Source organism: Harmonia axyridis, chromosome 1 (genome assembly GCF_914767665.1).
Source record: "Harmonia axyridis chromosome 1, icHarAxyr1.1, whole genome shotgun sequence".
Classification (NCBI taxonomy): Eukaryota; Metazoa; Arthropoda; class Insecta; order Coleoptera; family Coccinellidae; genus Harmonia; species Harmonia axyridis.
In genome coordinates, this window is record NC_059501.1 from 38,268,968 (window position 1) to 38,284,790 (window position 15,823).

The 15,823-nt window shown below is 31.4% G+C and overlaps 1 protein-coding gene across 1 annotated transcript; it reads left to right on the forward strand.

The window, feature by feature from the left end:
* Nucleotides 1-111: 111 nt before the first annotated feature.
* Nucleotides 112-14,974, forward strand: LOC123671418 (INO80 complex subunit D-like). Its single transcript, XM_045605265.1, has 8 exons — nt 112-342; nt 401-520; nt 573-808; nt 1,317-1,465; nt 5,717-6,109; nt 7,775-7,937; nt 8,543-8,746; nt 12,770-14,974. Exons 2-8 carry the CDS (start codon nt 489-491, stop codon nt 13,030-13,032), a joined length of 1,440 nt encoding a protein of 479 aa, XP_045461221.1. The 5' UTR covers nt 112-342; nt 401-488; the 3' UTR covers nt 13,033-14,974.
* The last annotated feature ends 849 nt before the right edge of the window (nt 14,975-15,823 follow it).

Genomic DNA, 15,823 nt, shown 5'->3' on the forward strand with positions numbered 1-15,823 from the left:
TAGTTCTCTATAAATTGAAAATTCTTTAAGTCCAAATGGAGAAAAACATTTCTTCTTTTATGTAATAGATTTAATGATACTATAATTTTGACAGTTGATAAAATTGTTAATATTTCTACTCAAACGTCATTTGTCTCTTAAAACATTGTTGATTTTACATTATAATATTTAGTAATTTAAATTTAATATAGCATAAATTGATTATTAGAGTACGATATTTTTTTAAGTTAATCACAACGGTCAAGTTCACTAATGAATACAATTTCTTACATTTTCATAAAAAATATCATAGCATAACCTCAAATGACCTATGCGATTAAAGTTTATTGAGGAATTGTATTGGTAAATTAAATTAATTGATAATGATCCCTAGCAATTATGACATCAAATACTGTTGCAGGTACAAGAAATCCAAATATCTATTAGTTCGTTTTATTATTAATTAATCAGTTAATATGATGAAAATGAACATGTACTAATACCATAAGATGTTCAGTTCGAGTAGTAAAGCAAATCAAAGGTATTTGTTTTATCAGGAAATCTGTTCATATTTATATTTTCTTGTGCTACAGGTACAATGGCAACTTGCCTTCCACATTGGATAGAACAAAATTCAGTAACTCTTATAACCACAGTAGATCAGCAAATAAAACACCAAGAAAAAACATCAGAAACCAAAATGGAAATAAGTATTATCAGAAGGCTGCATTGGAAAATGATACTAAAAATTTTTTCAACATTAAAACTGAAGTCAAGGAAGAGGTAGTTGATGAGGAATCAGAAAATTTAACTGCCCACAGTATTATAGGTTAGAGTATAATTTTAAATGATTTCTAATTGTTTTTCAGGAAGAATTAGGTAGTCATATTTTAAATAAATGGTATAATACATATTCAGAATTTATAATCTCAAGCTTACTCACACTTATATTTCATACTGGAAGTTTTGTCTGTAAACATATAATGAAAAATGAGAAAATAAGAGAGGGCAACAAGAAAATAGTAGAAGGACACGAAAATATATGAGTATATAAACAATTTTCTGTGTGTCTGACTGTATATGCTAATCTCCTAAACTACCTCAAATATTTTATTCTGGTTTTCACAATCAATTGTAAGTGAAAAAAGTTATTCTCATTCAAGCGAAGTTGGGGGATCAGACTAGCATGAAGTAGGAAATATTATATCTTCACAAGTATCCCTACCAAAAAAATTAGTTTTACAGTTGATCAAAGTCTTGAGAAAAATTTATTTGAAGATAATTAAACATAGAAAGATATAATTTTGTTTTAAATTTTGTATATGCAATATTTTTAGGTTTAAGTTATGTTAATGCCAGAGGATCAGCAAAAACAAAGATCAATAGAGCTACACATCATGAAATGTTACAGCGGATAGATGATGAAATAGGATTTGATAATGTTAATAACCACTATCAGAAAAATTGGTTCAGTGCAAGTCTGGAGGTAATTACTTTATTTTCAATTATTTATATGAATATTCTCATTTTATAAGGTTTATTTGGTCAGTGTCTCACTATCTATTTTTTAAAGTTATCAAAATTATACTTGTATTTCAATGAGTTTATGTTTAAATGAGACCTTCTACAATTAGTAGATGTATAAGTACTTTTTTGTTCTTTCTTCTGAATTCAAAGTCACTATTTATGGTTGAATGATTTTGGTATGTGCTTCCTGAGATCACACTATGATATAGGAAAGTTCTTCATAATAATATATAGCAAGAACTTTAAGAAACCAACATCAATGTCACAGTTTTAAAACCTGAAAGATAACACAGGTGTTTCTCTTTCTTCCTGGTTCTAGATTGATATACTTGTTTCCTGAGGTATCAAATGTTTAGAACAGTATTAAGAGGAAGCTATGTTATTTCTATTCAGAGATTTGTTTTAGTCTCCAAATAGGGATTTTTATTTAGGCTCCTACTGCTTATTTGGGGTGATAAACACCTTTTGTTTTCAAATTTACTTAATTTTCATCATCGAATAATAATGAACCTGAATTTTCTATTGACAAATCCGCTTTACTATGGACATTTCAGTTGAGTCATGAGTCAGGTTCAAACCTTGATTTCCAGAAATTGAATGAGATAAGTCGTTGTTGTTTCATGTGGTGTGACTCGTCCAAAGAGTGAATCGAGTTGTCCAACTTGAGTTGCTCACGGAACATTTTCTTTGATTCATATAGAGAACAGTAATTTGAAAATTCTGAAATGCTATTTTAAATTGTGCCTGCATTAAATGTAAACGATAGCAACATCAGTCTAAATCTTTGTCTAACAGGACAAATATTAGTTTATCCTGCAAATAGGATCTACCAAAAATATAAATAATAATATCAATGATTTATTTCATAAAACTAAAGGACGAAATATAACAACTAATATACAGGGTGTTCCTACAGTGGAGGTATAAACAAAAATGAGAGATTCCTCGGATGATTTTAGGAAGAAAGTCCTATTAGTTCGGGAGCCAGTAACAGATATACATGACCAAGTTCCTCTCCAACAGTAATTAGTAGAATGCATCAGATAATAGTAATAAAAAGCCTCGTGAACGTCAGCTACGACACTGCTGGGGGGAAGAGCGGCGGCAGCCCCCCAAACACGAAGAAAAAAAAATACATTCAGTCATTTCCTCCCAACTGAAAATTTGTCAAATTGTAGCTAACCCAATATCTAGACAAAAAAATACAATCAGCTGGCTATAGCATAGTGGCCTCAGCTGGCTATAGCTGGTGCCTCAAAAATGAAAAAAAAAAATTTTTCAATGACAGCTCTGACAGCGACTCTGATAATGAATTAGAGAGTGCCACACTCGCGAGAAAAGGACTTTCTCCACATGTTGCACAATAATATTTAGTTATTTCCACCCTCTGATTCAGTATCAGAGTCGCTGTTAGAGCTGTCATTGAAAATATAATTTTTTTTTTCATGTTTGAGGCACCAGCTGACGTATAATACACTATGCCATAGCCAGCTGATTGTATTTTTTCGTCTAGATATTGGGTTAGCTACAATTTGACAAATTTTCAGTTGGGAGAAAATGACTGAATGTATTTTTTTTCTTCGTGTTTGGGGGGCTGCCGCCGCCCTCCCCCCAACCGAGTCGTAGCTGACGTTCACAAGGCTTTATATTACTATTATCTGATGCATCTCACCAAGTATCTCTCGAGAGGAAATAATCAACCAAATTTACACCTGCCTCCCGGATTATATAAATTTATGTCTGCAAATGCTTTGTTTTTGAGATATAAGGTGTTAAAGCATGAATTTGTTTTTTAAGTTTTTTCCCATAGCATCTGCACTTCACGAAATATTTAACTGAAATTTGACATAGACATTCCAATTCAGCGTTTAAATAATGTGATATGACAATTTCGATTAAAAATCTACATTTTTTCTGAACCAGTGCCCGTTTTTCCCCCAGGATTTTTTTCTGGTGGACCACTGGTAATTTAAAAAAAAGTAAAAACGAACTTTGATCTACTATTGTGAGGTGCGTATTTCACCTTGGTTCCTTTGGTTAGTAATTTGAGGGTCCATATACAGGATGGTACCCTAGACTTTTACGCTGAACGGAAGTTACGATTTCATTTTAAATTTGGTTTCTTGGGTAGGAGCCACTGCTCTATCGATCTAAAATATCTTCAGGTTGCGGTGTTGCTACTTATATCAAAAAGTAATAACAACATCGATATTTCAAATAGAACAACCTGTATATTATTACTTTTCACGGTTGCCTTTTGATAATTTTGGTATTTTCTACTAAATTATCACAAAATTTCTAAGCTCTAGGGGATCGAGAGCTAAAGATTGATACTATACCATAACTCATTAATAGTAATATTAATGTGGTTATATTCTTCAGTATAACAACCATGATGAAACAAGATATTTCAGAACATTGTTACTAGCAATAAATACTAACAAGTTGTGAATTCCTCATAAGTAAAAAGCTAGATGAAAAATTAGGAATGGGTAACAGACAAAGATTATTTTACAAATGGAAATTGATGTTCTGAACATTTTGAAGTTGAGAAACAAATCAGCCAAATTGGAAACTGAAACCTCCTAGAAGTCACCTCCGAAGGAGTACTGGGAACCATGCGCAGAACTGAAGAAGGACTGGAACACTTGACTAGGATCAATATCTGACATTCCACAGCTAAAATATTCCATATCTTGACCAGAATCATACCCACATTTCTTCTTTGGATCCGAGAGAATCCCATAAGCTTCTCCAACTTCCTTGTCCCTATCTATAGCGGTTTTCGAGTGATTGAATGGTTTACTTTTTTTTTGTGCGAAACATAGCTTCAAAAACTTCAAAACTTCGGGATGTGGGATCCTAAAATGCTGAAATTTCAAATATGGATTACCAATATCACGTGTAATGAAATACGTCTCTTATCATACAGGGTTATTCAAAATCTCAGGCTTTAACGAGACATAGTAAAATTATGAAAAGTGTGTTTTTTCAAATGGAATGACCTTCCATTCACCAATAAAAGTCTATGGTACCATCGACCGTGGCCCACCCTGTATATCAAATTTCTCAAGAAGCGGCGACTATTCCCTAAAACTTCGGTGAGTTATCTGTCACCAGAGCTACAGTACTTTTATTCTGGTGAAGTTCGGTAACCAGTGCCACTCCTCTTATCATTTTGATTTTAAGATTGTTTATGAACATTTTCCATGACATCTGACACTCAAAGACTTCATTATTTTAATTAGGAGACAAACACCTTTCAGAGCAATTAAGAACTGTAGTTGTTTGGAAATTACCAGAGAATTAACCTTTAATAACCTCTTAACTTCTGTCAAGGCAAAATTTTGTTGACCAGTGACAAGTGGCAAGTATATAAGAAGCAGGTTCCTTAAATATTGATACTAGCTTCTGCTAGTAACCGCTATAAAATTCTCGGTAATATACGGACCATAACCATATACCCTAAACTTTTTGGTTTCTTGCAGTTTTGTCTATCTGCTACCGTTTTTGGGGAAAAAAAATTGAAACAATTCTCTCTAAATACTCAGGAAAATCCAACTTTTTTTTTAATATCCAGTTAGAAAACTGTGATGAATAAAAAATTATTGGTTTTGGTGCTTGTTTTTCCAATTTCTAGCAATGATTCATAAGTAGAACTACAAGAAACAACCTGTATCTTGAAAACAATGTGTTGGGGATTCCATATTAATAGAACTTCTATTTCCTAAAATTCTTTAAGGAATCTCATTTTTGTACCTCCAATTTATGAGGAACATCCTGTATAATCTGAAATAATCTCTATAAAAATAGAACAAAAAAGTATATCCCACGAAATGTAAGTGGTAGGAAAGAAAAAAAAGATCAAGTTTCTCAATCAAGGTCTTACTGCACCATAGTAATGTTTAGGAGTATCATCTTGTTGCTATGTTATTTCCAAGTTGCCTCATTCTTCTGGATTATCTTCCAAAATTAAGGAAAATTAACGGCCAAGTTGTCCTTTTAATATCTTTATATACTTTTTGTCTAGCACCGTTATTACACTCTACTAAATTAATATCCTGTAAAAAAGTTGCAATTAATGCATGTGAATGCTTCATCTCACTTTTTATATGTTATGAGTTAGTTCTTGGGAAACTGAAGTTCTAAGTGCCTATAGAAAAATAATTAATACGAAATAATGCATTATTTCTTTTTTGAACTTTTTCAGCGTATGAATTTGGAAAAGAGATCAAGAGAGGAAAGAATAGAAATAACAAGGCATGAGTGCAGGCGGCAACTTCATCAGATAATGAGAAGTAATTTGGGACATTCAAATAATTTGTCAGATATGTCGTTCACACGAAAAAATTCTGTGAAAGATTTAAAGCTTCATCGAAACAGTTATGACAAATTAGTAGCCCCAAGAGTTTGTGAAAGTGAAAATTGTTTTCAGTCTGCATTACCATGCACAAAACATTGTACATTACACATAATGTATAATCCAGAACAAGTATTGTTTAGCTACTGTACAGCAAAATTTGCTGATAATACCCAATGTTCTGTCCCTGTATTTGATATCACTCATGAATTACCTTTGTGTCCAGAACATGCTAGAAAAAGGGTGAGTTAATTTTTGAGTTTATGTAAAACTTCATTATTCAGATTAATTTTACATTTGAATGGTGTGAATCTAATAGCGTATTCGACTGGCTGAACCAGTGCTAATTAATTCAAATTTTTGTTGAGCTAATGTTCGGCTGGTCAAGCACGGTTCCAGGGCTAGGAGAAACGGCACTCGCTATCAATTCAAATATTTTATCATTGTATTTTTTCAATGGTGTCGAACGAATATCAAATATTCAAAACAACAACAAAGTTAAACCAAATAAAATCAACTTTTGAGTTACAATTTAAGCTTAATATTAAAGTTTTTTCTACTTCATATATTCTTTTTTCCTGCCAGTGTTTGGTTGAATGCTTCTATTGCTCGGTAAATTTGGGAGTCCTGGGCTTTCCTTGTGAACCTGAATTGGTTTCTGATGGTACCTCTATCTCGGGTGTTATGAGTATGTAGATTCTGTACTGTGTATTATGAGTATGTACATCTCATACTGTGTATTATGTCCAATAATACTCATGTTATGTTGAAAAGCAATTTAAATTTCTAATTCTACTGGTCGAATGACAGCTAATGATCACAGAATACTTTACATAAGCATCGTGCCAGTGCAGTTCCACAAAAATTTGCTGCATGCCCCATGTTTGCAATTGTTCAATCAGAGCTGTTCAGTCGAATGCGCTATAATGTGATAAAAACAAATAATCAAAATCCCAAAGATACCTTTCGGTGTTTGGAATGTTATAAAAATATAAAAAGTCATACTATAATTTTCAGAATTTATTTAATCGATATAATCTTGTTGAAACCTAATTAAGGAATCCAATACAAATGTATCTTCTTGGCCATTTGTAGACATTGACTGTTATCCCAGAAATTCCAGATATTTCCTGGGTTTTCTAAATACGGTACCATACTTTTCATTAATGAACGGCGCTCTTTTATCCTAGAAAACAAAGCTTTAACCATTTCTTTACTCAATGTTGAGTTAATATGACTTTCCAATTTGATGATCATGAATCGTAGTGTAGTTTCAGCAGTAACCAGTGTTGCATCTTCGTCCTTAACTTACGAGTGGTTTATTGCTTTCTGGGACATTTCAAAAGACGTTTGCGTTTGTATTGTCTAATATGCATTTTTAATATTGAATCCCGCAGATCCCGCATGGAAAATCCCTCAATTTTGATCCCGCAGAATTTTAGAGGGATCCCGCATTTGCGGGATTGGATTCCCTAAACCTAATTATATAGTTTTAGAGTTCTCAGCACTTCTCATAATATGGTTAATCATTTAAGGGTCATTTGTTGCAACAAACTCCTCGCACCTAAAGGAATATTTTTTTGGAAAGATCAACTTCTTCAGTATTGTGTTAATAATGATTAATATTAGAGATAATTGATGAAATCGAAATTCCAAAGTGAAAAAATCCCAAATACTTATGTTGTCCAATTGGGTTATGATTCTCTCTTATTATATTTTAATCCAAAGATACAACATAGATCTGTTTCATTTGGGGTTTTTTTTTATCGATCTTATCTATAAATTTATAAAAAATTTGTACTATGGAATTTCACAACATATTTTCAGCTGATTTTAATAAATACTCCAATATATATCTGATTTTAATGTCAGTTATTTCTTTGAGATTAATTATTGATTTGTTTGAAGGATAACTATAAATTATATCAAGAAGCCAAACCAAAGAAACTTCGGAAGAAAGTGAAACCTTCAGCTATGATCAGACCACAAAAACGTAATAAGAAAAAGAAAAAGATTGTTAAAATTATTGAAGGTGCCACTCCAAGTGCAATATTACCGAACCCTATCAAAGGTAAATATGAAATTGTTAAAAATAATTGAACAACTTTGGTTTTTATATGATTTCATTTCACTTGAGATAACTGAGTTATTTAGACTGAGAAGATTGTTGAAAGTCTTCATTAGTTCACTGTAGTTTTCATCTTACATACTAAAATATGATAAGTTATTATTATTTTGCATTATCGTTAACCAAATAATTAGAGTAAACAATAACGAAAGTATTTCACTAAAAATGAAATTAAAGAATATCGAAGAAACTCGTGACACACCAAGCACTTGAGAACAACTCGGTGTACTGGACCTATGTATTCTAATATTGGAAGCACATAGGTCCCATAGAGAAACTTACTTCTATATTTGAATGGAACAATTCACAAAGAATACTTAACGATATGATTTCACATTGTTGAGGAAAATCTGAAAAAAGTATCATTCAGCTTCTGCCTCTGCTGTTTCAATTTTATGGAGTATAACATCATAGTTTATGGCAGTTATAAGTAGTATTAGTAGTACTACTAGTAGTATTATTACTTACTTAGTGAAACTAATACTAGATAACATTTTTTTTTTCATTTATTCAACAATACCTATCTGATAATGCGATATTTTCCTTAGAAATAGAAGTCCAGGAAACAATTGAAACAGAATCTCCAGAACTTGTTGAAGATATGCACATAGTAGATCAAGTATTGGGATTCAATGAAGCTGATGGTTTGGAACACGATTTAACAGCCCAAGCATCTCATATATTAGAGGAAACGGACATCAGTACAGTTTTGAGCACTATACATGTAGATGAATTCAATGATTTCTTTGCGGGTAAGTGTGTGCTCTTTGGATTAATTGTTTATTTAGAAAAAAAAATGATAATAATACACTAAATATAAAATGCTATAATATCTAGAAAAATCGATGTTTTCAAATTCTGACAAAGTTGAAATTCAGTAGGAATTACAATTGTTTGCGGATTCAGAATCATTTCCAGAATATGGAATTTACAATGTGCATGAAGAATACACTGGTCAGTCAGACGACCAACATAAAATATAACACATTAGATGAGATGATTAATCAAGTATTCAATTGGATGAACATATTGACTGTGGACTGACTTGCATACTAATACTGGGTTAAGTAATACCAGTTTAAATATAATTTTGGAATTCATTTTCTTCTGTGTGCACCGAGTGTTCTATATGGAAGATTAGCAAATACCCGATTATAAACGGCAACACTGTACACTTCTAGGGATTTTCGCGCGCTTGTTAGTATTCCTGTAGAAACTTTGATTACAATTACAGTATAGTATCTCTACATTGTGACATAACCATAACATAAGCTGTAATAATTTTAAGTGATTGCTTTCAAATGAAAAATGGAAAGTAATGGGAATATTAAAAAGAGAGAACATTAAATTGGATAACAGAGCAATATTATACACAGAACTGACAGAACATAAATATTATATTATATGTTATAAAAGTAGAGTTATATTTTAAGCGGCAAATAATCCGTCTATTTTAAGAGATAATTTTTATTTGGCAGTAGTAAATTTAATTTGTGGTGCAACAAAAATGAAAGATTTAATTCGAGTTAAAAAATAATCATGGATTATATTCTTACGCTGCGTCCTACGTGAGCGAACTATTCCGAGCGACGCGGCCAAAGCGAATTTATCAAACCTTGGAATATAATAGCGCTGTCCTACGTGCGGTCGTATCGTTCGTAAAACCATTTGACGCGAATTTCACGCGCGCGATGTCCGCGATCAAATTATTTGATATTTCGGCGCGAAATTCGCGCGACTGAGCTTCCGCAATGCACAATCCCTACTCCAACCATTATTTGTCTCGCCGTGTCGCGTTTGTAGATTTAGGCTAAGTTCAGTTCTCAAGTAGGATATAGGGTTAGGTGCACATCTCCGATAAAGGCCTAAACTTCCGAGGTCGTCGGAGCTAATTCTAAAGGAGGGGAAAAACATGCAAAAACGGTCCAATTCAAGTCTTGATTATTCATCGCGAATATATGTTATATTTTATGTTTGTTCACTAGCAGGCGAATAGTAAATTCCATATTTCGCCAATGATTTTCTGAATATGTATATCGTGATCAATCAAAAATTGCGACGATTAGAGTAAACATAGTTGTTTACATAGCTAAATAAATTGATGAAAGAGGAACTATTTGAGTACATTCTTAGTATGAACACTTCTATAAACGTGAAGAATAGTGAACTAGTGTTACAGTCACTGTTGCTAAAACATAATTATGGCAATGACGAAAAGGACGTTTACGAAGATCTTGTTTTAAAGGGAGATTCACCCACAGCTTGTATTGAGTACCCCTAATAAACAATTCAATATGTACCAAAAAAGAACTGAAGAATAAGCATTATTAATTCAATTACTGAGAAATGAAAATAAGGATCAATCCGTAACGGACGAAACCATAAAGTGAAATAAAAGACAATGTTGAAGACAGTGTGACCATCTTTCAAAAAGCGAATCTACTACGAGGATAATAGAAATCTACTAAAATCTACTATCAGATTTGCGCATGCGCATAGCTATATTTGTAAGCCTTCTGTGAATTTTGAATTTTGATAATAGGTGGCAGAGTAAACTGTTTTTGTAGGTTCCTATTCATTCATTCAAATAAAAATATCTTCAAATACATTTGAAACATATACTATTTTCCATCAAATTTATCAATGAGTATTATAACATAAAGTAATAATAATAATGTTTATTCAGTAAATTTATATTATTATTATAACATATTATTGTCCCCTATACAAATTATCTTCAACAGTGTAAAAAATATATCAAAAAAATATTCACATATTAAAATATATACAAAAATACAACATAATTTAAACAACAATAAAGTTAGAAAATCAATAAAATAACGCTGTCTACATGGAATTGAAAAAGAAGAACATATATTGAACTATCTTGGAAAGATTTATATTTTCATAAAGTGTATTTTTATTCATCATATTCAACATTTCTGAATCTGGAGTAAATTCTCAACATCACTAGCTTCCTCAATACGAGATATTGAGCAATTCAAATGGAGTTTGGTGCTGCGATAACCAAAGACCATTTGAATTTTTTATAAATAACTGGGACCATATGTGACAATATTAAATTTTGTGGTTATAAAAGTCGTTAGTTAAAAAAAATATATATTGAATTAGCAGTAATTAAAAATGCATAAATTAACAAAAGATAAACAATATATGTATGTAGGCTTGGTTAATCGATTGTCTAGAGGTATGATTCGATTACCTGGCCTTTCCTCTTTTTCTCCGTGACTTTGTTCGGGTTTGTAATAATTAAACTTTTTTTAATTATTTACATATATTTACAAAGTCACACTTACAGTATAATTACTTACAAGTTTTTCACTACGGTACTGAATTTAATCTTTAATTAGAGTGTTAATTACTCGAAACGTCTTCGAATATCAGGTCTTCGTCTTTAATTCTAGTTTCGGTCGTCTCATCTTTGACTCGTTCACGACTCGTCTTGTTCTATTCCTCGAACCGTCTTTTCGTCTTCACGTCCTAAGTCTCGACCGACCGAACTTAGTGTTAACTCGACTTAGACTTAACTTGAACTGTCCACCGGCTGGAACTTACTCTTCTTTCGGCTTGGCCACACCCTTAGCACCACCCCGATATCGGGGGAAAGTACCAAGTTCCACCCCTAGTCCAATAAGAGTTTTGTCGTACCGCCCAAGAAGCTCTTCGCGGATTCTTAATATCGAATATTCACGAAGGACCAGCACTCGATACGCAGATGTGACATCCGGTACCCGACCCCCGGTAAATCTCTTAAGATTTACCACCGACATGACCCATCTTCGACACCCCGAAGAATTAACACTTCCTTTTTACGTTATGTACAATAGCAATTCGTTCCCTGTAAATTCATTGAAACTAATAGGTCTCCAAGCATCCTGTTGACCATGTCAATTATTTACAGGGAACAATGACTGGATCCTACCTGTATAAAAAAATCAACAACAATAAATGAATAAATTAGTTTCAACAATAATATATAATAAATAAACAATATACATATGTATAAATGAATTAACAATAAATAAGTATCACCAACAAATAATTAACATAAACAAATCAATTAATATGAATCATTAAATAAATTTTTTTTCTCTTTGTATCAAAGATTCTTTTCGCCTTCAATTTGATGGGATCTACAAATTATCTAATGTCTAATCCTAAGCATCATTTAAATGTGGTTCTATTTTACATCATACAGTACACATGGAAGAAAAACTTAATTTCGAGTGGGGGAAGGCGACTGTTCTATCTATATTATCTGTAATCTGTGCATACAACCTACAACGTTGTATGCATTGATCTTAACGGCACCTGGCGTCCAAGACAGTTTTCTCCCACCAATGATTTTCGATCGCATAACCTCTGTTTTCTTTGGGTTCTCATCGGTGTTTGGGTTGTGCAGTGCTGATGGGATCCAAAAAAGAACGAAATCGGTCTATCGCTACCAACCTCTCATAACCCAATATTATGCAGAAATTCCGAAAAAGGAAAACTTTGTTTTTGAACATACAATTAATAGAAGTGATCGATAGAAGATCAGTTTGCTGGAAGACAATAAATGATCTCTATTCTGTTTTTTCTATTTTTGGCATAAAAAATCAATGGATATGATATACAATATAAAATTGAAAAAAGTATAAAATTCATTTTTTCGAACTTATGATCTACGTAGAATCCTTCTCATAAATTTTGGAATTAACAATTATAAGACTCTTCTGAAAAAAAATTTACTGATAATTTATCTACTTATACAGTCAATCGGAATGGAGAATTTGAACAACCCACTCGAGAGGAGGCTGAAGAATTGGAGAAAGCCTTGGCGGAAGTAGATAATGATGTAAAATCACTGGAGAAATTGAGCCAAACTCATGGACTCTTGGACTCTTTCTTGGACGAACAACTCGTTCATTTGCCGGACATGTTTCACAGTGTTAACGGTTTTGCATCGTGTGGAGACAGTATGGTGGCACAAACTTCTTCGTATCTCTTGCCTGTTGAACCTCATTCTCATTCTTAATCAGAATATATTTAAGGCGTCACCTCAATAGTACAATTGGTAACAAAGAATTGTAACTGGTATATGGATGGATGTTGATTGATTAGGTATATGAAGTTTTCACAATGAGTAAATATTTCATCTTCGCATAAAGTAGATTGAAAAATCATCAGTCAGAAAAACTAAATACAGCAGTATTTAGTTTCTACATAATTATAAGTATTTACATGACAAAAATTCAGAAATAACCAAAAGCACTGAAATTCTAATTTTATTGTAGCGAGAAAGAAAGAGTAAAGAGTCTTAGATTTGAATGTTTTTTCAATATCGGAATAATATTATTTCAGTTGAATATGAAATAATGCATGAAATATTTGCTTCATTGATTTTGAAAACATGAGGTGGATATTTGTTTTCTTTTTTTTGGGAAATTCAATTTATTCTGCTTGAATTGGAATATTTTCAGTGATATTTGAAAAGCTTTCTTTTATTAGTTCCTGAACCAAATTGAAGATTAAATTTAAATTATCTGTCACTGTCAACAAGCTTTTCTTATTTTAATTTGAAATTTTATGTTAATCTAAGCTTTAATTTAGCAAAGACTGAATAAATTATATAATTAGGTAAAAAAATAGATGATAGATGAATAAAAATGTTGAGGTAGTAATATACCAGTTACTGAAGAGAATAGCAATGCTCCTGAAAGCGATAAAGAATTGTTGATTAGTATCACGATATTTCTGATATTGATGTTGAGAGTAATTCTTATTTTTTGAACTAGTTAATATTTTCAATATTACTTCTATTATTCCCATTCTTGTTAAATTACCTCACTGAGATAGGTTCACTATCAAATGTAAAGCTCAAATACATATTTCATTGAGACAATTGAAAAAATTGAGATTAAAATTATGAAATAAATAAATAAATTTCATAATTTTTATGTTGCAATGATTGAATGTTTATTTACAATTCAGTGGGTCTTTTCAAATATAAGTATATCAATATACATTATATTAAATCATTATGTATAATATGAATAATCTCTTCTTGGAGTGTAAAGTGACAACTTGAACATGCTCTGAATCTTATCATTGTTAATCACTGCCATTGTAAAAAAAGTTTTTATTCTAACATGATAAATGAAAAATAATAGCCGATTGAAGAGTTTTTGTATGCAATGATTTTAGTAAATTTGAAGGGGCTATCCTACTTGTCAATTGAACATGATGGTTTTTAGATTAGTAAGAAGAGATTGGAAATAATATGAAAATATTATTGTAAGGATATTGAAAATTTACTAGTTCTTTAAAGAATCAATATATTCTTAATCAATTATCAATTGAATTATTTCTCGAAAATTATCAATATTTGGAGTACTGGTAATAGTGAGTGTTGAAATGAATAAATTTTCTACTAAGACGTGATTGATAGCTAGATGTGTTGTGTTTGAATCGAGGTTCTGTAAAATTAATGTAACTTTCCATTAGATGAAATTGAAGAATTGTGTGAGAAGCTGTAATTTATTTATTTATTCAAAGGACATTTGGTGACATTTATATTATTTTTATACAAATCTATGTTTAGTGTCCGATCTTTCTTCGAATTATTAAAAATTCATTTATTGCCTCAGACTATTTGTCACAATTAATAATATTTTTTTATAATTCAATGAAATCAAGTTGAATATTCACAGTAGGTAAAAATGATATTCTAGGTTTGCAATGTGTGCCAGCGCATATTCCAGAATTTATTTAGTTCTTGATTCTTTTTATTATTGCACATTCTTGATAATTTTTTCAGCTTAGATGAATATACAAACCAATGAATGAATTTTTGATATAAAAATGAATGATAACATGTAGAATTCAGGATGAGGTAAAGTAATTTAGTTTTTCATTATCTAATTTTACTGTACATATTCTTAGAATATAATGTTAATAAAAATTACCTTTTGAAATAAGACATTTTTTATTGAAAACCGTCCCTGAAAATATGTTTTGAGTTATTTGTGCTCATATATTTGTTCTCGATTATATCAGAGTACAATTTCATAAAAAAATCTGTATAACATCTTTCCCAGGCTGAAAATTAGGGTTACCACTGGAAGTATTTCATTTTTAACTATTTTGTCTACCAAGCTATCTTAAATACACTGGCCGTCCCAAAAGTCGACGTCAAGCTGGAATCGGTAACAGCCTAAAACATAATAGTCACCAGAGAAATATAAAAAATGTAACTCGTGTATTTTCGAATTATATTTCTTTTTCGAGAAAATGCACTACCATTGATGTTCTTTGAACTGTTGCTACAAATATTTAATTTTTCCAATTTTATTTTTCCTATGCTATCCTGAATAGTGCACCTGTAACCTTCAATTCTAAGTCAACTGCTCCAGCTTGGATGATAATGTCAAATTTTGCCGAACCAAGTATTCAAAATTAATATTTCACTCAACTTTAACTGACTACTGAAAAAATTTGAAGGCTACAGGGGTAAAACTGGCTAAGTCACTGGTTGCTACTTTCGATGTAAAGGCTTTAGGTTTATATTAATTTTTGTCAAGGTATTGTTTTAATTGAAAAAAGCAAATTGAATTTCAGAAGATGGAAATACTAATTCAGAATAGGGAATTTGAAATTCAGAAAAAGAACTTCATATTCAGAAACGGTAATTTGTATTTCAGATTAGCAATATGTAATTTAGTAAAGGAACAATTGATTTCAGAAAATATGAATTGGAATTTGATAATATAGAATTCAGAGAAAGGAAATTTCAATTCAGAATCAGTTACATGTACTTCAGAAAAGAT

Excerpts from the sequence above, each read along its gene's own strand:
- LOC123671418 (XM_045605265.1), top strand. The coding sequence starts at position 489 with ATGTTCAGTTCGAGTAGTAAAGCAAATCAAAG. Across the intron at positions 521-572 it reads AGTAGTAAAGCAAATCAAAG|GTACAATGGCAACTTGCCTT; the intron begins GTATTTGTTTTA and ends CTTGTGCTACAG. Across the intron at positions 7,938-8,542 it reads ATTACCGAACCCTATCAAAG|AAATAGAAGTCCAGGAAACA; the intron begins GTAAATATGAAA and ends TATTTTCCTTAG.